The sequence below is a fragment of the Benincasa hispida genome, unplaced genomic scaffold (assembly GCF_009727055.1).
Source record: "Benincasa hispida cultivar B227 unplaced genomic scaffold, ASM972705v1 Contig452, whole genome shotgun sequence".
NCBI classification, from domain to species: Eukaryota; Viridiplantae; Streptophyta; class Magnoliopsida; order Cucurbitales; family Cucurbitaceae; genus Benincasa; species Benincasa hispida.
In genome coordinates, this window is record NW_024064862.1 from 201,574 (window position 1) to 227,480 (window position 25,907).

The following is a 25,907-nucleotide window of genomic DNA, read 5'->3' on the forward strand; positions in this document are numbered from 1 at the left end:
TGGTAAATGAAATTTATCGAAACATTTAATATTTCTACTAAGTGTTTGATACATGTGTGTGAATGAAGAGATAAAGAAAACACGAAATACACAATCAGAGGGAGATAGAACAGATAAAAACAAGTGTCAATGTCTTGGCACTGATTCGATGGAGATCTGCTTGCCAGATAGGATGGATTTGATGGTAGAAAGAGCTTCCCTCTCAGGCTTGCTCTACCGGTAGCAGGGATCTTTGCACAGAGCTTCGATCGGGTGTTTGGCAGGTTGGATCTAAGATTCACCCTCTCGGCCTTATCTTCGTCTTCTTCCCGGATTTCTTCACTCAGCACTCAACTCAGCCTTTTCTCTACGAATCTAGCAGCACTTAGCCCATATCAAGTAGCATGCCTTTTCCCTGAAATCAATGGGTATTTATAGTGCAAGAACTTTGGACTCCAGCCTTGTGGTCCCCACTTCATGGTTATTGGTAATTTCGAAGATGGAGGGATATTTATTCCTTCTGTTATGCAATCAGACCAATCATTCTACACACAACCGTTAGTTGTACATGTGTCTCAATCTTCCGCTCTTGCGTTGACCTGAGCTGCATCTTTCGATCATAGGTTTCGCCATGCAGTGTTTGTTTTTATTACCGCATGCGGTTGAAGCACAGCTCTCAGATCAACTGTCGCATTACGCCGTCATTGTGGTATTCGTCTCTTCATTGTTGATTGATGGGCGCAATGTGACAAAGATGCGTTGATTAGTCTCTTGTGAGCCTTGAACGCAAGCGGTGACTTGATCTCCTACAAAACAGAGTAAAGTTCGACTTGTCTTCCATCTTTTTGGTGTTAGTGAGTATAATCGCAAACATTTATAATTATTGCAATACTAGGCTAATTTTCATACAATTTGTTATAATTACTAACTTTTGGCCGCAATATTTAGATAAAGTGGCATAAATAACTTGTATTTCTACAAGTTATCAAATATATTGCAAAAATGAAAAAGAAAACAAATTAAATATACATATACGATTATATGCTTTACAACCAATCTAAATATCCCCATTTTAAAAGTACAATGACCAAAATAAACCACCAAAATTGAAAGTACATGAACAAAAATGAATGTTTTAAAAGCAAAGCAACCAAAATAAATCAAAATTAAAAGTATAAAAATCAAAATAATATTTAAACCTTATATATGTTTGATCTTTGAATGATTAAGTAACATACCTATTAAATAAACATGTGTTGAAATGTATCATAGAACCTATGGTGGGTTAAAGTAGATGCATGATAAAATAAAATCATGAACTTATATGGATAATATTGTTGACATTTCCAGTTTCAACAATTGTTGAGTAAATTCCATTATATATAAAGAAACATGATATAAATAAAGGAACAAACCGGAAAAAAAGAAAAAGTGATATCAAAAGCACTCCATGTCTAAGAAGCCAAAGAAATCAACTTTCAACTGCTTTAATTGATTATATTATATTTGAGCAAGAAGGTAATAGTTCAAAAGGGAATGTTCATCACCCTTGTGTATTGTAACAAGAAAAGTTTCTGTACTGGAAACAAGTTTAACTCATCTTCCATCAACAGAGGTGAAGGAGTCTGCAAATCCAGTGGGGCGAGCGGGGATGCTTCCCTTACTGTCTTGAAGGCTTGAAAAGCTTGTCCCCTTGCTTTCTGCTTCCTGCCATACCTTCAGCATTTGAGGAAGCGGTAGACTGTAATCAATCCCGGAGAAACTGTCAGCATCATCGTGAATTGGTTTCCACTTCTCAACCAAAGGCGAAAGCACATTCACAACATGCCCCATATCGGGACGATGGGTTGGCTCTCTAGCTGTGCAATGTCCTGCCAATTCCACGATTACGGAGATCCTCTCAAAGAGATCATCGTTTACAGATAGAGCTGGATCAATGGCAGACATTAGCTTTTCTCTGTTCGATTTGATTCGCCAAAACCACTCTGCCAAGTACCGGCTTTCCTCCGGGCGCTCCTCGTCGAGTGCCATCATTCCAGTCAAAAGTTCCATCAGCACCACCCCAAAACTGAATACATCAGCTTTTGTAGTTATCTTCCCCATCACTGTGTATCCAAAGAATTTGATCAGAGAAATTTGGAGTTGTTTATAACTTAAAAAAAAACGAAATGGTTCATTTTAGAAGAATTAGATACGAGAAAGTTTCTTAGTTTGAAGTCATAAAACCAATAATTTTACTCCAAGCTAAAAATGTTGCTCCTGATCTGTTCAACAACTAGTTGATTGGCAATCAGGATTCAGCAAATATGTATTTGACAGACCATTTGAATTTTGTTTTTGTAAACTATTTTTGGATTCTGTGATCTAAACAGTGCAATTTCTGAAAAACAACCTTTTTATATTTTCGTTGTATCCATATTTTTAATTTTGAATTTTAAAATATAAAATTATATTAAGAAAAGATAAAAATATTTATAAATATCATGTTATACACTCAATTCATTTTTCTAATATTAAAATATGTATTAGGTAATGTATTAAATTATATAATATTATAAAAAATATAATTATTATACAATTTTTTTAACATAAGACATGTTTATAAATAAATTAATAATAATACTTCAAACACATATTTTAGAATGTAACTTATAAATCTTCTACCAAACACATGTATGAAAACATGAAATTCAATTTTGTTTCTGAGTCCCTTGTAGTCAAATTTTTGTTTTTGGATTTTCTACCAAACAAACTCCTTATCTACTAGATTTTGTTATTGTCCAGGGAAAATTCAGGTTCTAACATGGCTTGAAAAAGTAAAGACAGACCAAATAAACTTGTATTTGGAGCTAACTTCAACAAAACTAACTTGTACCTACAAGATTATATTGAATTTCCATGAATTCTGAGAAATAGAAATACCTGCATACTCGGGTGCTAGATACCCGAATGTACCAGCCAGCTTTGTTGCCACCGACTTCTCTCCATCTGGAGCTAACTTGACCAATCCAAAATCTGAAACTTTAGCTCGAAAATCATCACCTAGAAGAATATTAGACGATTTAAGATCTCGATGTATGAAGGTTTGTCGGGCCAAACCATGCAGATATTCAATCCCCCGGGCAACATCCAATGCAATTGTGAGCCGGGTCATCCAAGGTAGAGGCTCCAATTTAAGATTTTTCCAATGGAAGAGATGCTTGCTAAGAGCACCTTGAGGCATATACTCGTAAACAAGAAGCCTTTCAGTTCCTTCTATGGAGTATCCCAAAAGAGATACCAGATGTCGATGCCTAACATGGGATAGAACAGCGATTTCAGATTGAAACTCTTCTAATGCTTTGTTACTGATTGATCCAGCCTCCATTCTCTTCACTGCTATTTTCGTCCCGTCGTCCAACTCACCTTTATAGACAGTTCCAAACCCGCCTCGTCCGAGCTCATTTTCAGGGGAAAAATCATTAGTCACCTTACGGAGAACTTGCACGGCTACAACTAGATTTCCATCCTCAATCACATGAGAGTTCTCAGTTCCACCACTATTAGTACTTGTCATGCTAGCTCCTGTTTGATTCGATACGTTTCCTGTGTTTTTATTTGAAACGGAAATCTTAACCATATTTTCAGGGTATGAGGGATCTTTTGGGTGCACCACAAAAGTAGAAGATTCAGCTGATTGTTTTCGCTTCCTACAGCAGAAAATACAGAACAATACTGATAGAAATACCATGACTATGATGAGCACTGTGGCAATCACATATATAAGTCTACTTGTCTTTGAAGACTTGTGTGTCTCGGATTCAACATGAACAGACTCAGACGAAGAGGAATTCGTTACTGCAATTGGAGATGCTGGAACCGGACTCCTCGATAGTGGTGGTGGTTTTGCATCACCTGAGAATGTGTCGTCCAGTGGAGGTGACACGCTAGTAACTGGTGGATGTGTAACGGGTAAAGGAGGTACTCCAGAGTGATTAGAAACCAAAAAAGGGTTCCCCAAGACTAATACTTTAACATCATCTCGAAATTTCGGTAATGGAGGTTCAAAATTGTTTCCTGTCAAATCCAACAACCTCAAAGATTTCAAACTCGTAAGATTCTGGGGAACTGTACCGCTAATATTGTTTCCAGCAAGTCGAATTTCCATTACTGAATCTAACTTTGATATGGAAGGACTCAAAGTACCAAGAAACCCACGCTTGGGCAAATTGATTATCGAAATCTTGGACTCAGGATTGCAACTCAGCCCCAACCATGGCCCTAGACATGGATCATTCCCTGACCACTCCGATGCAAGACGTATCGGATAATTCAGACTGCCAAGAAAGTCTAAAAGTGCAGTGACTTCAGGGGCACATTGTAGACCTGGCTTAGATTGACAAAAATAGTTATAATCATAAGTAACATTAACAGCCTTGAACTTTGGTATAGGTCCCATTAGAAGGTTATTGTTGAGGATCAGATTATCCAAATTCATATTGGCCAAGCTCTCAGGAACCAGACCAACAAATTGATTTCTATTGAGATTAAGATCATACAAAGATGCTAGATCCCCAATATTTTCGGGGATCACCCCTGAGAACTGGTTTCCATGTAGCCATAGTTGAGTCAAAGAAGTCATCGATGGAATTACATCGATTGGACCAGTCATTCCTGTATCTTGGTCATTTAGCCACAGAATCTGCATCAAAGACTGCCCAAAACTTTTGGGAATTGGACCTGTTAACCTGTTATAGGACAGCTTCAGAGCTGTCAATGATGGCAATGTCCCCAAAAACTCAGGGAGAGGTCCAGCCAGATTACTCTGCACCAGTGAAAGATTTGTGAGCTCAACTGATTTGGCAAGCTCATCAGGAAGAGACCATCCAACAGTGGCATTGAACGGGTTATAATCCAAAGCCAATACCCTAATGCTGCTTAAACCATCAAAGAAATCCGATGGGATCGTGTCGAATTCATTGAAATCTAAGTAAGCAAACTCCAGTTCTGATAAACCACTGAAAGAGGGCAATGCCCCATTGAATTTGTTCTTTTGGAGACCCAAATTGGAGAGTTTAGAGAGCTGGTTAAAATTACTAGGCAATGGCCCTTTCAGACCCAAACCCTGAACCTGAATCTGAGAAACTCTATCACCAGCACAATAAACATGAGGCCATGGAGGAATCCCACATGGATCATCCCCATTGTCAGGCCATTTGAGAAGCTCTTGATTTTCTAACCCCTCTCTGAAATCATTCAGAATTTTGACATCATTTATGTCAGTGGCACACAAACAAACAGTTGATAGGGACAACAAAATCAGAGAGATACACAGCCCCAACTGGTCATCCACCATTTCCAATCTATAAGTAAACAAAAAATTTCAATAATAAACCCCAATGCAGTGTAAAATCTCATCAAATTCAAACGATTGAAGTCGAAACAAACAAAACCCAGATGAGAAAAACATATATAAAAACTAAAGAACACCTCAAAATCGAAGTCCTGTTTCTTCAGTGACGAAGAAGTGAAGCATTGAAAGAGAAAGGGGCAGTGAAAGCTTCCCTAAGAGACGAAGAAAAAGAGAACCCAAGTGAGAAAATGGAGATTTGAGAATTGAGGAAAGAGATGGGTAGATGGGGGAATGTGGGTTTGATCGTAAAAAGTAGAGAAGGAAGCTTTACGACTGTCTGTTTGTGGTTCGTCGGGTCCTCTTTCCTTTGAACCTAACTCGGTTCGCTTTGTCTTTTTCACCCATCAATTTGGCCTCATTACTTAAAGTAACAGTGGAACCATGTTTGTCCCTTACTTACAGTTGAGCTCGCCGACACTCAATTACTACGCCCAAAATCAAGATTCAAGTATTTCTTTTCAGTGAAATACACTTTTTTTCTTCTCTTTCCAAGTACCATTTTTTATGAACTTGTAGAATGAAAACAAGGATAGGATGATTTAGAGAAATGACAAATGGCCTTTCCTAGTTCCAACTTAAATTTATAGTATTTTTTTTTTAGTACAACAACCTACGACCGATGTGAGATCATCCGCCTTTAAAAAGAAATATCATTTTAATTATTGTTAAGTTAAACTCACTTTAACGGTAACGAGCATAACTCAATTGGCATTCATGTATACTAATAACCATAAGGACTTATTAACAAAAAGCTCACTTTAGCATAAATTATAGTTTTTTTGTGCAAGCTTCTCAAAAATAATAATAATAATAAAGTACAATCAGATGTCAATTACTCCTAGACTAAGTTTTCTTAAGCAAATGTATTAGAACAACTAATATATACCCCATTTCTAAGTCTAACTAAATATTGGTAAAGCGAGCATAACTCAACTGACATATAGAAATGTTCGTGACTAAGTGCATGTGTGTGTTTTTTTCTACTCTTTGATTAGAATGAATTGCAAAACATGGGTGTAGTTGAGCCTATGCCGCAATCACGTATTGGTTTTTTCTATATATATCTTCTACCATTTTATATGCATGCTAGAAATGATTGTATAATAGATCATTGATTTCGGTTCAATAAGTAGAGATGGAAAAGTGGAACATTTGACATTTTGGTCAACGGCATATGACTAAATTACTAACATAGTTGAGTGACTCAAGTTGTCATGTATAACCTTTTAGTAGGTCATCTTTTTTTATGACAATATATAGAATGGGAGAATCGAACCTCTAATTACACAGCTAATAGTATAATTTCATGTTAGTTGAGTTATGTTTATATTGATTTATTAAGTCATCTTCAATATACCCGATCTACTAATATTCATATCATCTTATGCATGATGAATTACATTATTGCAAATCGTAAATAGAATATTGAATTTGAATATCTCGTGAGATATTTTACTATTGTTATAGTTATTCATATACTTGGAATGTACACATAAAATTTTGTATCTTATCTGGCCTATTATGGCAAATGATCTGGTGTTATTTAAGTTAAATATTAAAATATTGTGAGATTTTTATTAACCATAGAACAATAACAATCAACAAATTTCAATTTGTTTCATGACATTTACCATCATAAAAATTAACATTGTAAAACATATAATAATTATCACTGGATCTGCTCACTTCATTTAGAAAAATATGGGTTAAAATATCATAACTTAGAGTTTATCAAACTTTAATCTAGGTAAGAAAATATAATATACACATATGTTTCCAAAATTTATAATAAAAATATTAAAAAATAATTTAAAAACTAATTGTTTGTTTGAACTAAATTTATGATTTATTAAATTATATTAATTAAAATTGAATATTTTAAAGTATATGGATTAAAATAAAAAAATATATATAATGTCAAAAAATAATACTTTAAACAAAAGTTATAAAGATCTTCCTAGATCTAAAAATTTTAACTTACTAGAGATTCTGAAATTAAAAAAAATGAGATATAAGGCAAGATGTAATTATTTAATTGCAAACACAATATCTACAAATCTTTTAATTAATTATTAGTAAATGGATAATTCTATTTTTTTAATAGTAACTTTAGAAGCAATTGAATCTTGTACATTATTATTATTTTTTTATGTAAATTAAAAAATAGGAAAAGTTGTAAATTATTTTAGAAGCAAGAGACAAGGAAGGAAGTGGATCCCACGTGTCATAATAAAGTAAGAAAAAAGAAAAGGACGCCGTTAATTATGGATGATTCTATTCCTCGTAGGAATAAATTTAATTTAATCCACAACGAGGAAAGAAAGAAATTCCACGCCGACAAAACACTTGTTTGTTTTCCGTTCACTACAACCCATTATGTTCTAGTCTTCTTTTCAATGGATTTTCATGCAATTTTATATTTGTATTATATTTCTTTTAAATTCTATTTAGCATTAGGGTTTGAGTTTATTTTTATTTGGTTCTTTTAAGTTCTTAGATGTTATGCTCTTTCTTTTATTATGTTTTTTTTTCTAATATTTGATGTATTAGAATTTCATTTGTTGTATTTCGAAAAACGATAAGGATTTCAAGTTATTAAATTTTCAATATTTACACTTGAAGTTGAATCCCTGAAAGATATGTCGAAAGATTACAAGTCGTTACTAAAAAACAGTTTTTAGAGCTTTGACTATTTTGTTTTAATTTAGAACTTTGTAAAAAAAAAAAAAACATTATATTTAGCCTCTTATTTTAAACTATTTTTAACGAAAAATATGATATACTGATAGAAGTTTAAGTTAGATGAAGTAGATCATGTATGAATAAATGGTACGTGTTGTTGGGAATGAGAACGACTTGAAAATGAATAACCTAATTTTTCGAACTAAATTAAAACAAAACACGTGAAGATTTTAGAGCAATAAAGATATAAAGCATAAAGATAGAAATACCAATTTTGCTTCATGTAGTTTAAATCTTATTCTATTTTAGTATATGTACTTTCAAAGGTGTAAATTTCGACTCTAAATTTTTATAAATTCTAAAATGAGTGTTTTTATCCCTTTGAAGTTAATTTTTTTTATTGAACTTGGTAAAATAATAATAATAGTTCTTATTCTTGAGAAGACACAACATAAATATATGTTTTCAAAATTTATAGACGAAAGAATAATAGAAATAATCATTTTTTAAAAAAAAAATAACGATAAACTAATTATAGCAAGTAAATTTAATATTTATCAAAGCATAAAAACTTAATTTACACATTTTTAAAATACAATACAAATACTAAATATAGCAAGTCCCAATGTACAATGATTAAAGTAACAAAATAATATGTTAAACAAACATAAAATTCGAACACAAAACAATAATATTTATCATACCATATTTAAAATTCATATTTATCATACCATATTTAAATTTCATAAAGTTTTCAATTTAATACATTATTTCATTATTTGTTTCTTAAATCATTGGAAAAATTATCTTTATAGTCCTTGAGTTTTTTAAGAATACGTGCATTCGATCCTAAATTTTCAAAATAAACTTCTTTATTTTTCAAATTTTTAAAAATAAGTTTAAAACGTCTACGTAGTTTTTTATTATTTCTAGAAAGATAATTTTTTTTTTTAAAAAAAACTCATCTCTAAATTTATTTTTTAAACATATTTTTCAAATTCAAAGTATCATCTAATTATTTAAAATAATAAAAAAAAATATTTCATGGACCTTTTAAATTTATTCTTAAAAAATTGAAGATTAAAAAAAGTACATTTTGGAAAAAACTCGGATACCAAATGTACCTATTTTAAAATATTTGAGACTAAAAATGTGTATTTTCCAAAATTCTAATTTCTTTCATAGAGGAAGAACCTCTCTATATATGAAATGTTTTCAAATATAGAAAATGAATGAAAATATTTACAAATATAGTAAAATTTCATTGTCTATTTACAATAGACCGTGATAGACCACGGATAGACACATATAGTAGTCTATCGTGGTGTATCATAGATAATTGTGATACTTTACTATTATTTGTAAATATTTTCAGCAATTTTATCATTTAAAATAAATTTTTAATATATATATATATAAAAAAGATTGTGTGGCTTTGTTTGACTACATATATTTCCCAAAGCAAATATTCCACTTTGTTTTCTCTCTTTGAAAAAGAAAAGCATCCGTCTTCCTCGAGCTTTGGAGATTGGAGAATTTATAAAAAGGAGGTCCCTTTCAAATTTGGCTTCACCTGTCCATTCTCATTTAATTATCTGAATAACTAAGATCAATAGGTGTACTTTAATTTTCATATCTTTGTCTTCATCTTCTAATATTTAAATTATTTTATAATTTTGCAAATAGAGTACAATATATCGATAGTAGATGATATACTCTTATTAGCAATTTAGTCTAGGAAAATTGCGTCAGGCAGAAAAATTAAGTTAAATATTAGTATCCATGTCATCAAGTTTTAGATTTTGTTGAATTAGCAAAAAATTCAAACTTTCATTTTGATTTTCTCCATATTCCCTTTTTACCCTCAAATATATTTCCTACTCACACACCCTTACCCTAAACCCACTTCTCAATCCTTCTCAGTCGTCTCTTTCTTTCGCTCTCTTTGCTCCCCTTTCATCTGCAAGTTTCTCACTTCTCTCTCCCTCTCTCTAAACTCTTCTTCCAGATTTAGCCACCACCTCTTGTCGTCATCACCTTTGTTTCATCCACCGTCAATGGTGAAATCGATATAGTTGCTGTCGTGAAGGTTTTCTATACAATTTTCGGTTTGCAATATCCAATTTTGAAGGAGGTGAGTTTATTAACATTGTTGGGGAATTTAAGGATCTTGTCTTCCGTTCTTGATTGGAAATGAACAACTCTGTAGAATGGACTAAATCTTACTTTGTTCAAGGGGTTGGTGAACTCATTGTTCTAAAGTTACCTTAAGATCCAACCTAGTCAATGATCAAATTTTCTGTCAATGGTTACCAAGAACAAAGAATTTCCATTCAAATAACAAACCCAGGCGAACCAAGCAGAGAAAGAACAGAGGAAATCATGCAACTAAAAACAATAAGTAGGAAACAAACCCTAGAAAAAGAAAACCAAACAATCTCAAATCCACAAAGAAAATCATTTTTTTCAAAGAGAAATCACATCTCTTATATATATATATATATATCTGTCTCTTATACACATCTAGATGTGTATAAGAGACAGTATATATATTATATTTGTCCCCATTCTATTGGATACCTAAAAATCTTCACCCCACACCCCCGCTCTGACTTTTTTTTTTTTTTTATCTAAAAATCATCACAATTATTATTACAAACCAAATAAAAATTTCTTAGATTAAATCGGCGTAATTTTATGTTGATAATAATCGGCAATTAATGGCAATTAATGTCAATAATAATCAAACAAAAATGATATTGACAATCAAATAACTATTAATATCAAATCGCAATCATATAATAAATTAGTATCATTAAAAATCAAGATAAGATAATAATCAAATGAAACCAATATCAAATAGCAATAACATATCACATTGTGTTATGTAACATTAAGAATTAGTATCAAATAGTAATCAAATTGCAATCAAATAACTATCGATATCATTGACTAATTATTAGATTATTAGGCAGTAATCATATAACAATCATAGCAATCACGTAACAATTAAATTCTAGGTGGAAGTCACTGAATCAATGAGAGAATTTTTTACTTTTCCGTTTCAGTGTCTAATTTAAAACTACTAACTATGTTACATAAGATAGAAGGCAATCAAAAGACAACAAAAAACTACTAACTAATTGACAAGAAAAGGGTAATCAAATGACAATATCCTCTACTAATTTTGTATCAAAGATTAGAAGGTAATCAGATGATAAACAGAAAACAATTAGGAGACAATTAGATGACAATATCATAAACAACCGATGATTGGATGACAATGGCAACCATATGACTATTAGATGACATTATTGTAAACAACCAACCATGTGTCAAAAAATAAAAAGTTATTAGATGACAATTAGAAGACAATTCCATAGCAATTCAAAAACTTGTAATCATGTGTCAAAAAATAATAAATAATCAAATGACAATCAGATGGCTATCATGATAATCACATACCAATAAAATTCCGAACGTGTGAATGAATGAAGACATTTTTTGCTTTTCAATTTCAATGTCTGATCATTTAAATTAGGTTAGACCAACCAACTTTGCTATTTTTACTTCATTTATATTGTGTGAATATGAGCCTAATTTTTATAACTTATTTTGATATGCTTTCAAGTGCCCCTTTAGCCTATAGGCTTCGAAAGTTGAATCCAAATTTTACTATATCTACAAATATTTTTGGTTTGATTGCTATATTTGTAATATCTTCTAAATTGTAAATCCTACTTCAAATAAAATAATTTGTTGTATATCTAAACGAAGTTGATAATGGTAAAAGTATTCGTTGTATGCTTGAATGAGAATTGCACTAGGCAAAAGAAAAAGAGTACTCCCCCTTCCTCTCTACGTGATAAAAAATATATATATATATTTTTTAATTTTCATGTGACGACTTTTAATTGGGTGCAACCTTCAATTTTTTTCCCAAAAAAAAAAAAATCAAGCACTTAATTGATCAAATTTAATAAATGTTGATTTTTAACACGATTTTCCTAATAAACCATCAAGTTCCGTGCTATGTATTATACGCCTCTCTTCAAAAAGTTTCTCTAGTCACTTCTATTGCTCGAGTGTAATAGGAACTCAAAATGTACCAAAATTTGGTTGGACAACTGAAAATACTCCTAATCTTTCATATATGTTTCAAAACTAACTTAAAAGTAAAAACCTTTAAAATTTAAGATAAGAATTGGGATAGGGAGCAATTGTGACGATGTTCGGTCCCAATTTTCATTTCAAATCATCGGCATGCCAATCCAAGTCATCAACACATTCTAGGTAATAATTTTTATTCAAATTTTAAAGAGTTTATACTCCGACAATGAAACATTTGTGAAAGATCCATCTAACCAAACTAGCATTTCTAAAACCTTCAGGCATTTATCCTAAAAAATGATCTAACACAAGGCATTACAAAATACAAACTAGAACTCATTTCTTTAAACCATTTGCTTATCCTTTCATCCTGTTTATATCATATTTAGAGTACAACTGACTTTGATGCACTAATCTAATGTATTCCGAACAAGCTGAACCATAGTTTCCCACATAATTCGAAACTGGCAAGTGGAAGATTATGTCAACTAAACTAGAAAGCTTCATCCAACCATAGAGTAGAAGCATTAACCAACACAGATATATACATATTAAAACAATGCTAAACTTTTAAGAACGGTATATTTTCATTTTGATACTTTTTAATGGAATCAATTACCTTCACAGAAAACGCCTCGTCTTCCGGGTAACCATCAAGAGGATCGGATATCAAAGGAGGCGATAGGTTGAGTATCCCTTCAAGTGTTGCATGAAGACAATAAGCTGAATAAGTTACATGGTATCCTCCTTCTTGAACTATAAGGAGGCTTCCACTGCTGTATTTTGCTAGCTCCAAAATTATCTGCCCGATCTTCCGGTAACCATCCATTGTCAAGCATTGCCTTCCATTTGGATCATACTAATTCGAAAGTAAAAAAGTCAGCTCACAACAATCAAATATATGCATCCACCTCTGTTCGAGATATATCATTGTTTCACCATTTCATTGGAAGATTACTTAGATATGCCAATTTGAAACTCAATGCAGGAGGATTCTTCAAAAGTTTTGTACCAAAATGCAAACCAAATTTACAAACAAGTTTATCATAAAGCATTACCATACGTAGGATCATGATTATTCATGCCCTCAGTGAAGAATAATGAACAAACCAAAGGATTATAAAGTAGCTAGTTTAGAACACAACCCACATCTATAATTATTATCATTACCACCAACCATCTACAACATTTCAGAGACATTTCCACTTTAAAATAGTGATTTCTCTACAACCTAATCAAAATCATGGATCCTTGCCACTTGCACTTTGAAATTCTCTCCAAGTCCAAAGGGGCTTCTCTATCTGTACAGCTAATTATCAACTCTTCATCTACATATCCATCATTCAGTTACTTCGAGCGTTGAAAACAGGACTTACACTTGGGCCTTTTTCTTCATGGTACAGGATTGTCTTAATTATTAGAACTAATATAAAGTTTAAATTTGAGATTTTAGGGGCATTAGATAATCACAAAATTTTGACGAAATACTTTTTCTTAAGAAAAGAAAATAAATGAACTAACTTACAGCACTTGAATCTTGGCCTGCAACCAAAACAATCATGTCTGGCTTGAACTTCTCTATTGCTGGGACAACTAATGTTTTCATGGCATATTCATATCCACGGTTCCCTGTTCCATTTGGCAGAGGTATATTCAAATTATAGCCATAACCTTGTCCTTCACCGAGCTCATCGATAGATCCACTTTGAGGATGGGAAGGACCCCAAGAGCCATGATCCATATGAAGGGAAATAGTCAAAACTTTGTTGGACGTGTAAAATCCTTCAGCAGTTCCATTTCCATAGTGAACATCAATGTCAACGACAGCAACCTTCTCACGGCCAGAATTTAAAGCCAATTGAATAGCAAGACCAGCATTGTTCAAGAAGCAATAGCCATCGGCTCGAGTTGGCTGTGCGTGGTGTCCCGGAGGCCTAACAAGTGCATAAGCAATATTGCCCTGCCCTTCAAGGACATACTTCATTGCTGATAGAGTAGTACCAGCAGCAAGAAGTGAGGCATCCCAAGAGCCCGGATTCAAAAAAGTTCCACAACACATAACCTTCCCTCCTTTTTTATCAGCTTCAATGAGCTCATTTACATAGTCTGGATTGAAAAATCAGCGAAACTATAAGCACAGCGCATTCAGTGATGTTTTTACTTGTTTTCTCAGTAGAAATTATCTGCATATATAAGTTATATCCATCAAATTCTTCCGTATTCAAGAACCCTACTGCTTAATCTGAGAAGGGGAAAACAAGCCCTAGGTTAAATTGATTTCCTACATCGAGGATTCAATTGTTTTCATTCAGACCTTCTAAGTTCAAACATAAAAAAAATCTACGAATCAAATAGAAAGCAAAACCCCAATTATCAAGTGTAAATGAATTGAAATAAGAAGCACCTGGATGGTGGAAAGAAAGCAATTCCGAGAGGAGTGCGCGTCGTCCCGAATGCCAAGTGATGAAGGGAGAGATGGGTCCTCTTTTGAGAATGGAAACAATGTTCTTAATCCGGTCAGAGTTTTCTGGGTGTTTATCCAAGACGTCGAGAAAACCTGGATCGTCTCCGGTGTCGAATACGCCATAGCCGGTGTCGTGATTGAGCATCCCCTCTTGCCAAAACACATCAATTCGGTGGGAAATGGAAGGAGACGGTGAACCAGCCATGGCAGAAGCTTGAAATCAGTAGAGAAGACAGGAGCTGTTTGAATTAAAGGAATCGAGATTGAGATCTTTTTGTAAGGAAAACCCAATCCTATCTGCGTTGCCACTAAATAATCAAATTCCGTGTAGTGAGATTGAGATTTACTACCAATCTTACATAAATTATGCTTTATTTTGTATATAAACGTGGTATTGTTGGTTTTGGTTTTGTAACTAGAGTGTAGTTGGCCTTATCTTGAATGGTTAGTAAACGTTAACATCCATGTTTTCCCTTTTTCTTATGTGGTTTGAATGTTGTGATTTGGATTTCGAATAATTGGTTGTGTGCATTGGGATAGTTTGAAATAAGATCATGTTTACTAAATAGTAACAAAAATTAGTGTAATCGTAATGGGATTTCATTGAGGAATCAATTGTAATAAGCCTGAATCACAAATGTAATTGAATCGATTTTGATCGCATTTACTTNTCATTGAGGAATCAATTGTAATAAGCCTGAATCACAAATGTAATTGAATCGATTTTGATCGCATTTACTTAAAATTATGAATTTATCATATTTATGGTTACAATTATTGTTACCGTTACCTTTAGCTCTGAGAGTCTAATAGTAGAGGTTTTACAATTTAAAATACAATTTAAATCAAACTCCTAAATTAAATACAATTTAAAATATACCAAACTCTACAACTACTACTACAAAAACGTAGCAATCCAAACATAAATACAGATCTAAATATAGAACTCAAAGAAACATAAGTAGAGATGCATTAAATTCATCAAGAAAAGTCTCACAAAAATTACATGGAGTTTTTCCTTCAAAACTAGAAAATAAACCTTACCTCGGCACTTCATAGACAAAGAGGAGATATGAGAGCTCCAATCATATATTACTACACAAAATTTAAAAGAAAACTAGCTATAAGATAGAAAATTACAAGAAAAATGAGTTGGAACTAGCCTTCTCTAAAGGGATTGAATCTCACAGCGAAACCGAGTAATCGCCTCTGCTTTCAATTTTATTTTGGAAATCATAACACAGAAAAGAAGAAAATATAATAAACAAGATTTACAACATTCACAGGTTAAGTAAAAGTTATAAGAAAAGAACTCACCTTTTGAAGACCGTCTTCAAGAATTCTAGCAACTTTTTCTTCCCTAACGAACCAATCTTCCATGTATAGTATTGTAATGGCACCATAGGAACATATTGGGGTTCTACATTTCCTCCCATACAAAGCTTCATATGGAGCCATTTTAATACTGGAATGATAACTGTTATTATATGCAAACTCCATCAGTGGAAGATGAGAATCCCAGTTGCCCTTAAACTACAACACACAGGCTCGGAGCATGTCTTCCAAAATCTGTATAGTTTATTTTGACTGCCCATCTGTCTAGGAATGGAATGTTGTGCTAAATTTAAGTTTAGTACCAAGGGCGTGTTGCAAGCTTGGCCAAAACTTTGAGGTGAATCTCGAATCTCGATCAGAGACAATCGATATTGGTTCTCCATTGCGACTAACAACCTTTGCTACATACATTTTAACCAACTTATCCAAAGAATAAGTGGCTTTAACTGGTAAAAATTTCGCTATCTTAGTCAATCTGTTAATTATCATCCAGATGCCATCATGACCATTCTGAGTGCGAGGAAGTCCAAATAAGAAGTCCATGGTAACATGCTCCCACTTCCATCCTGGCACTGGGAGTGGGTTTAGGAGTCCAGCTGTTTTCTGCCTGATAGGTTTAACTTGCTAGCAAATTATGCATTTCAATACATATTCGGCTATATCGCGTTTCATCCATGGCCACTAATAGAATTATTTCAAAGTCCGATACATTTTAGTGCTACCTGGATGTATTGTATACGCTGAGCTATGGGCTTCCTCTAAAACCTCTTGCTTTATGTCCACCCTATTAGGAACACATACACGGCTATATCTTATAACAGCTCCGTCGTTCCTTACATCATAGTTTGTCTGATGACCTTACTCTACTGTTTTTCGTATCTACTTCAACATTTCATCATTTTTCTATGCCTCAATAATCTTGTCAATTAGGGTAGGCCTTACCTGAATTTGTGCAATTAAACCTTCCTGGTTATCTACTGCTAACATTGCATCACAACCCTTTAGTTCACATAAAAGAGATGAACTAATAGCATTCGACGAAGCCTTTGCGTATAACGCTTCCCTACTCAATGCATCAACTACCACATTAGCCTTGCTTGGATGATAATCAATGGTACAATCATAATCTTTTATCAGCTCTAGTCACCTTCTTTGCCTCATATTTATCTCCTTCTGATCAAAGACATACTTCAAGCTTTTATGATCTGTAAGTATGCGACATTTTCCCCCATACAAATAATGTCGCCAAATCTTTAGCGCCAACACTACTACTACTAACTCTAGATCAAGTGTTGGATAATTACATTCATGCCATTTCAGTTGTCTAAAAGCATAATTTATCACTTTACCCTTCTGTATAAGAACACACCCTAAGCCTTGGCGAGAAGCATCACAGTAAACTTCGTACTCGATACCAGGTGTTGGAAGTGTTAAAATAGGTGCTGAAACCAATCTTCTTTTTAATTCCTAAAAACTCCATTCACAATCCTCCGTCCACATAAATTTAGCATTCTTCTTGGTCAGAGTTATTAATGGAAGTGCCAACTTTGAGAATCCTTCAATAAAACGACAGTAATAACCAGCTAAACCCAGAAAGCTATGTACCTCAGTCACTGTCTTGGGCTGCTCTCACTTAAGTACTACTTTTATTTTCTGTGGATCCACTGTAACACCTTTGGCTGAAATCACATGTCCAAGGAACATCACTTGCTTGAGCCAAAATTCGCATTTTCTGAACTTTGCATACAATTTCCTATCTCGCAATGTCTGCAATACCATTCTCAAGTGCTCAGCATGTTCTTACTTACTCTTAGAATAGATCAGTATATCATCAATAAACACAATTACAAACTGATCAAGGTGAGGATGAAATATCTTGTTCATCAAATCCATGAATGTTGCAGGGGCATTTGTCAATCCAAACGACATTACTAAAAACTCATAATGCACATACCTTGTCCTAAACGTTGTCTTCGGAATATCTAATTCCTTAATTTTCAACTTATGGTACCCCGATTGTAAGTCAATGTTGGAGAACACCAAGGCATCCTTTAGCTGATCAAATAAATCATCAATCCATGGCAAAGGATACTTATTATGTATTGTTACCTTATTTAACTATCGGTAATCAATACATAATCTTAGTGTACCATTCTTCTTCTTCACGAACAATACTGGAGCACCCCACGGAGGAACACTAGGTCTAATGTAACCTTTATCCACCAGTTCCTGCAGCTGAGTTTTTAACTTTTTCAGTTCTGTTGGTGTCATTCTATACGATGCTTGGGAGATCGAAGTTGTTCTAGGCACTAAATCAATAGCAAACTCTATCTCTCTATAAGGTGGTAATCCTGACAGATCGTCTGGAAAAACATCTTGGAATTCTTGCACCACTGGCATATCTTCTAATTTCAACTTTTTATCAATTTGTTTATCTATCACATGAGCCAGGTAAGCAACACAACCCTTTCTTAACATCTTACCTACTTTCAGTACAGAGATCACACATGTAGGTAGGACTCGTCTGTCGCCTTTAAAATTCACTTCGACTTTTTCTGGCTATTTAAACACAACATTCTTTCGATGAAAATCTAACGAGGCATGATATTTTGACAAGAAATTCATCCCTAGAATTATATCGAATTCCTGGATATCTAGGGGTATAAGGTCAACAGACAATTCACTTCCATTAACACGTATTGTACATTCTTTATATACATCTTTAGCCATAAATGTTTCACCCAATGGCGTACTAATTAACAACTCTTCTGGCAAACATTCTAACTTTTTATTAACACCCACAACAAACACACATGACACAAAAGAATGCATAGCACCAGAGTCAATCAATACATGAGCAGGTTTATAAAAAACAATTAACGTACTAGTCACGATATCTGGTGTTTCATAAGCTTCCTGTTGGGTCATTGCAAAAATTTTCCCTTGAGCACGGGGGTGACCTCTGGTGCCTTCTGCTTAGAACCGCTCGAACCCTCGCCTTTGGGAAGTTGTTGGATAGTTGGCTGATCAACTGTTTGAGAAGTGGTTCTTTGAGTAGTATTTCCCTCTCATAACAACTTAGGACAATTTTTGCGAAAATATCCAGGTTGNCGTACTAGTCACGATATCTGGTGTTTCATAAGCTTCCTGTTGGGTCATTGCAAAAATTTTCCCTTGAGCACGGGGGTGACCACTGGTGCCTTCTGCTTAGAACCGCTCGAACCCTCGCCTTTGGAAGTTGTTGGCATAGTTGGCTGATCAACTGTTTGAGAAGTGGTTCTTTGAGTAGTATTTCCCTCTCATAACAACTTAGGACAATTTTTGCGAAAATATCCAGGTTGTCCATAGTTGAAGCATACATCATTCTTTCCAAAGAATGGACCCCAGTGACCTCTACCACATTTTGCACAAATAGGTCTTCTCTCAGCATCTGTAGAAGCACCACTAGTTGGTCTCACCTGTGAACCTACTGTGGACTCAAATGGCCGTTTTGAGTTGTTAACAGACGAAAATCCTCCTCCTCTACCTAATTTAGAAATGAAAGAACCACTGTATCTCGGTTTAAAGCTTCCTTTGTTTGAAACTCCCAAAGTAAACCTCCTACTGAATCTGTCACATTGTTGGCCCAAGGAGGTACTTGCACAAGCATTCGTTGTAGCTTCTCGCTCTATCCTCTTCTCAGAGATACTCCTCTCAACTCTCATTACTGTTTCAACTAATTGAGCAAAGTCATTCCACTCAGCATTTGCAGTAACGGGTGTACGAATATCTTCCCTCAAGCCATCCTCAAATCTTCTGCATTTGTCCCTCTCATCCTCAATTATTGATATAGTGATAATTTGTAGAAATACAAGTTATTTATACCATTTTATTTAGATTATGCGGCAAAAAGAAGGAAAAATTGCATCGACAATATAGAAATTAGCTTAGAAATACGAAAATTATAAAGTGTCGTGAACACACCCATTAACCCCATTGCGATGGCGAAATGGAATGTCCAAGTCTTTGTTTTGCAGGAAATAGGTCACCGCATGCGCTAATCGCTCAAGGAAAAAAATAAACAACGCATCCACATAGCATGCGACAATCGATCAAGTACGAAAAAGATCAACACAATTACAGTGCATGCGACGATCGATCATGGATTTAAGAGATCAACGCATTTCCACCGCATGCAGTAATCGATAAGAGACCAAAACAACTACACCGCATGTGGCGATCGATCGAAGATGTGAAGAGCAACACATTCGCATGGACTTCTGACAAGTGTACAACTTTTCTGTTGTACGATTCTGACGAATTGATCATGGAGCAGAGTGGGCATTTCCATTATGCCATGGCAGGAATTGTAAGATTTTCAAAGTGGGACCACTAATATAGGAGCCAAGGTCTATAAATAGCTTCCTCGAATTCAATATTAAAGAGGCTGGTCTGAAGAGACAATACAAAGAAAATCCAGGAGAACGATGAGACAAGGTTGAAAGTAAGTCTTCGAGCAAGAAATTCCTTCCATTCCCGAAGAAGAAGCTCTGTACAAGAGGTCACTTCTATCAGGAAAGCAAACCTGAGAAGGAAGCTTTCCACTCCATTTCATCCACACGCCGGCAAGCACAATGTCTCCGATCGGGATCTGTGTCAAGACATTGACACTCTTTCGTATTTGTTCTTATTTCTCCATTCATCTACTTTGTTCATCATTCTTTAATCTTTCATTCACGATTTGTATCAAACGCCGATCTCTAGAATTTAATATCATTATCGTAATCATTGTCAATTCTCTGTTCTTCTCCATTCATTCATCATCCATTTTCTCCATCAGGCAAAGAGGTGGGCTCAGTCACTAGAGCCAGATGAAATCAACGCATGGGATCAGTTGGTCGAAAGGTTCATGAATAGATTCTTCCCTCCAGCCGTCAACGCAAGGAGACAGAGGGATGTGTTGAATTTCGAATAGAAGGGTTATGAAACTTTGAGCACTGCCTAGGTGCGATTCAGATAATTAGTGAAGAGCTGTCCGCATATCGGGATTCCGGATTGCATTATGATGGAGACTTTTTTATAATGGCTTGGATCAATCAACATAAGCTGTTGCTAATGCCTTTGCGGCAAGAGGTTTTATGGATAAAACATACACTGAAGCCAAGGTCATCCTTGACCGCATCTCGTGGAATATGGATGACTGGGTTGATGATGGGTACGAAGGAAGAGGCTCTAAGAGAAAAAGAAATGATACTGCCATTGTGCCTGCAGAGACAATGACAACTTTGGCCGCATAGATGGCCGTGGTAACCTCTATCCTCTAGTCGATGGCGCTTAATCAAGGTGCTCTCTCCCAAGGATCAGCGCAACTCAATGTGCTGGCACAAGTAGCCGCAATAAGTTGCGTCCAATGTGGAGGGGGCCATGCGGTGGAAATGTGCCCAACAAGCCCGCAACAAGTATGCGCTATCCAGAATAATCCGTACAGCAACACGTATAATTCTGGTTGGAGGAATCACCCTAACTTCGGTTTGGGAGGAAATCATAACCAAGGTGGGCCAAGCAACAATCAGAATAGCAACTTTGGGAATCGAGGAAACCCTCCACCTTTTCACCAAAACTAGAACCAAGAGCAACAGAGACAACTGCACAACCAACCATCCTCTTCTAACACCTCTAGTAATTCACTGGAGTCCCTACTCAAGCAATACATCGAGAAAAATGATGCGGTAATGCAGTCGCAGACGTCTTCAATCAAAAATTTAGAGATTTAAGTAGGGCAGCTGGCATCCGAGCTACGTAATAGAACACCTGAAACCCTGCCATGCAATTTCGAAGCCCCAGGATCTCACGGGAAGGAGTAATATCCTTGACGACATTGGGTAGGCAAGTGGACCGCCTGTGGAGATGTGGATTGCGTTCATCATGAAAAATTGTCTTCCAGTCCATATCTCAATTCTATGTTTACATGCTTTCTTAATTATCGTCTTTATTGCTTCATGAATTTTGTTATTTATGACTTCCTTAAACTTGCTTTCAATGCTTTATGAATTTATTTCTCATTTAATTCACTTGCATTAATTTCCTTACTTTTCTGTCTTAAATGTGTTATCCTTAAATTTTGGTGAATGATTGTTTAATAAGAAGAGAATTAATACCGCAAAGGCCTTGTGACTTGTGTTGATGAAAAAAAAAAAAGAAAACAATAATAAAATAAAATAGAATAAAACAATCAACATCCAGTATGCATTGTGATGATGGGTACATCTTGTACCAACAAGATACACTTTGCGTTCATCCAGCTCAAATGCATTGCATTGAGGGGTGTGTTGCACTAGTATGTATTCTTTACCTGTCCTTAGCGAAAATGCACTATGTTTAGGTAGTGTTGCGCTGGTAGAAGTACCATGTACCCGTCCTCCAGAAATGTGTTGAGTTAAGGGGTTTGTTGCGAGGATACATGCGTTGTTGCTCGCCTTCTGCAAAGATGCATTTGCATTGATGAATGCATTGCGTTAATTCTTAACCTTGCGCCCATCCGAACAAAACACCAAAGAAAAAAAATTCTTTTTGCAAATTGAGAAGTCCAATCGCTTAGGTTTACCCTCATCACCCTCGTCAGCCCAAATCACTGCTCGAGAGGCGGCAATCCTCGCGGGAAGCCGTTGTCTCGCTGCCCAACCACAAACCATCCCTCAAGTCGCTGGAAAACCGCGGCGAAAGCCTGTAGCAGCCATACCACTCCAGTTTAAAAGGGGGCAGAGCTAAGAGAGCACCTCACTCCCAACATTGTCCACTGAGAGTGAAAAGAAGAGAATGGATGATAAGGAGGTGTTTGGGAGTATACTCAGTAACATGGAGAAAAAAAGAGGACTGCTAGAAGCTGGGGTTGTGAACCAGCCAATGCCTTCGGAAGAGGAGATGGAGGAAGCATCAAGGAGAAGCGCTCTGGCAATCTTGGATCCTAAGGAAACTGCTAACGCAGAATCCTATGAGGGATCCATTAGGGTCGCTTTGGAGGAAGCGGTGCGGAGAAGTAGCCTAAAGTGGCTGAAGAGAAGAAGAAGAAGAAGATCAAAGAGAAGAGGGTTGAAGGAGATGAGGAAGCCCATCCAATCAAGAAGAAGGAAAGGAGGACAGATGAGAAGAGGGAACGCAGGCAGAAGGAGAGGCGCCTGAAGAAGGAGGAAGAGAGGAAAAGAGGGTTAAAAGCCCAAAACTAGACGGAGAATCCACCTCTGTAAAGGGGGATAAGGGGGAGTCAGCACAATTGAGAGAATCAGCGCAACCCAAGGAGGAAACAATGAAAGTAAGATTGGTTGCGACTGATGATGGAGAAGATGCAGACATCACCCCCTTGACACGGCGTCGCAAGGAGAATGCGCTGCAAGGGTCAACAATTGACCCATCAATTTTGTAAGAAGCATTAGAAGAGAAGGAGAGGAGAAGAAAAGTGGAGGAAGAAAAGCAAGAGAAAATTTTGCAGGCATAGCAAATCATCGCAGAAGGTAGTAGAAGAAGAAAATTACAAGACAAGGAGGTGCGCCACAACAATGAGATATTGGCAGAAGAGGAAAGGAAAAGGCTCAAGGAAGAAAAACACATTTTGCTGGCCTCAGAGCAGTTCGAAAGAGAATTTGAGAAAGAAATGAGAGAGAAGGAAGAAGAAGAGAAAAAAAAGAAGGAAGAGAAGGAAAAGAAGCACCGAGCAAACGCTCAACGCATAAGGGAGAAGAAGGGAAAAGAAATTGTAGAGTGGGAGAAAGAAGAACAACGCAAGGCAAGGGAAAGGAAACAAAAGCAAAAATCCCACCGTGCATTGACCAAAGAGAAGGGCAAAGCAGTTGTAGAAAGCAGTGAGTCTATGTTGGCTAAGGGACAACCATCAAAGAAGAAAGAAAATGACGATATGATGATCGAGATGGGATTCTTCCCTGCGCCAACACCACTACCGGACTTGATCACAAGCATTGTATTGGAGCATGGATGGGAAACATTTTGTCAGTGCCCATCCATCGTCATTCCAAAGGTAGTGCATGACTTCTACAATGGACGGCTTCATGGCACCAAAGATGCGGTGACCATGAAAGGGAGAGTGGTGCCTTTCAGTGCAAAGGACATCAATGAATTATATCAGATGAAGGACATCCCGGATGCACCGAATAATAAAATCATTGATGATCCCACAGAATAGCAGATGGAAGATGCGCTGAGGGTATTAACGCAATCGGGCACTTAGTGGTCGGTTTCCTTAAAAGGCATCAGAACCCTGGCGTCCAAGACATTGCTTCCAGAGGCGCGGCTTTGGGTATATTTGGTGAAACGGTGACTCATCTCAATTTCCCATGACAAAATAATTTCGAGGGATAGAGTCATGGCTGCATACTGCATCGCACGCGACATTCCAATAGACGTGGGCCAGTTGATCGCAAGACAAATTCAAGGTTTTGTGGGGCATATAAGAGGCCAATATTTCTTTCCTTGGACAGTCTCAAGCCTATGCCTCTCACTAGATGTGGGTATTGAAGAGGAACCAATGCCAGAAGTACTTGGTCTCATCAATGTCAAGATTTTGAGAATGCTTCTCAAAGATTCCCCGCATTGCCCCGAACTTCCACCAAAAAGGCCCATGATCGACTTAAATGCGCCGCAGTAGCCAAAGCCAAAGAAACAACACAAGGACGACAAAGGAAAGGAAAAAGTCCAAGAGGCATCCACGCAAGATCAAGAAACCTTGGACCCTTTGCCTTTGATAATTTACCCTCCAAGCCCTCCTGCAAAACCTTCTCCCTCATTTCCCGAAAATTTCACTAACCTTCTCCTTGCCTTTGATTCTCCAACCGCATATCCAGTAGCTTCATCCTCACCACAACTTTCCCTTCCACTGCCGCATGTTGATGAACCATGCGATTTGGGTGAAGGCACTTCTACCCAACTCCAAAACGATGATGGCAAAACATCGCAGGCACAACCCACCATTTCCTCCTTAGCTACTGAACTAGCAGATATGCGGTCCCTTCTCTCCCAGCAATAGAACTTTTTTTGCCAGAGAATAAATGAGGTAAACGAGCGAGTAGAAAACTTGCAACGCAATGTTGGTATGATAAGGTAGGTGATGATCAATATTCAATGCAACATCTATACGATCCACCTGAACCAAAGGCAAGTAGCGGAGCGCAACCATGAATGTTTCAACTTTTTGACAGCCTATCTTCATGGTCCCATGGTGCCTCCGCATTTGCAGCAGCCTCTGAATTTCGAAGAAGCTCCTCGCTTACCTCATCAGAATCCTCCACCGGAACCTCCTCCTCCTCCATAACTTTACAATTCTTTATTGCGGTCATTCTTTTATTTTTACTTCATTCATTGTTTTCTTTATATAGAAGCTAATCCTTTGATTCTTTGTACATGATACAAAAAAAAAAATTATTGTGTTTTTGTATTTCTTTATATACTTAGTTAATTTTTAATACAACTGAGTAGCAATTCTTTCCATATGCCTTAGCCTCTTCTTTATCATCCTTTGTCATTATTTGTGATATTCTTGATCTTTTATTTTACGTTATTCATTACACTACCACGATGAGTTATATGCATATACTTAGTAGCATTTCCCACACTTTGCATTTTTTGACTAACACTTAGTTAATTCGTGGCTATAGCACTATTTCACCTTTTATCCTTCAAAATTCTGCTCAAACCTTCTTTTCAAAATTTTGTCTAAGTGTTTGTCTATGCTGTCCAAACAATGCAATGAGGACCTTGTGCATCTCTAAATTTGGGGGTGAGAAAGGTCTGAGCAGATGCGATCAAGTAGATGCAGTCATTAAGAAAAATGTGTTCATTATCATTATAAAAAAAATAAAAAAATCAAATAAAATTTTTTCATACAAAACTCCAATGTCAGCGCAAGGGAAATCCCAAAACAATCCCAACCTGATAAGAGTTAAGTCATGAAAGGAATCT

General features: G+C 35.9%; 2 protein-coding genes across 2 annotated transcripts; both read right to left on the minus strand.

The window, feature by feature from the left end:
- Positions 1-1,434: 1,434 nt before the first annotated feature.
- On the minus strand, positions 1,435-5,693 carry LOC120069522 (receptor-like kinase TMK3). The gene is made up of 3 exons (XM_039021299.1): positions 5,449-5,693; positions 2,902-5,321; positions 1,435-2,084 (listed from the first exon to the last, which is right to left on the minus strand). Exons 2-3 carry the CDS (start codon positions 5,312-5,314, stop codon positions 1,576-1,578), a joined length of 2,922 nt encoding a protein of 973 aa, XP_038877227.1. The 5' UTR covers positions 5,315-5,321; positions 5,449-5,693; the 3' UTR covers positions 1,435-1,575.
- A 6,647-nt stretch (positions 5,694-12,340) lies between these two features.
- Positions 12,341-15,001, minus strand: LOC120069529 (histone deacetylase 8). The gene is made up of 3 exons (XM_039021308.1): positions 14,568-15,001; positions 13,689-14,269; positions 12,341-13,022 (listed from the first exon to the last, which is right to left on the minus strand). Exons 1-3 carry the CDS (start codon positions 14,830-14,832, stop codon positions 12,726-12,728), a joined length of 1,143 nt encoding a protein of 380 aa, XP_038877236.1. The 5' UTR covers positions 14,833-15,001; the 3' UTR covers positions 12,341-12,725.
- Positions 15,002-25,907: the final 10,906 nt, after the last annotated feature.

What these genes read in the sequence shown, in the direction of transcription:
- LOC120069522 (XM_039021299.1), bottom strand. Translation starts at nt 5,314, where the DNA reads ATGGTGGATGACCAGTTGGGGCTGTGTATCTCTCTGATTTTGTTGTCC. An exon ending in TCTAGCACCCGAGTATGCAG is followed by an intron (nt 2,085 to 2,901) that starts GTATTTCTATTT and finishes TTGGATACACAG; the next exon opens with TGATGGGGAAGATAACTACA.
- LOC120069529 (XM_039021308.1), bottom strand. Translation starts at nt 14,832, where the DNA reads ATGGCTGGTTCACCGTCTCCTTCCATTTCCCACCGAATTGATGTGTTT. An exon ending in GCTTTCTTTCCACCATCCAG is followed by an intron (nt 14,270 to 14,567) that starts GTGCTTCTTATT and finishes TTTTCAATCCAG; the next exon opens with ACTATGTAAATGAGCTCATT. An exon ending in CAGGCCAAGATTCAAGTGCT is followed by an intron (nt 13,023 to 13,688) that starts GTAAGTTAGTTC and finishes CTTTCGAATTAG; the next exon opens with TATGATCCAAATGGAAGGCA.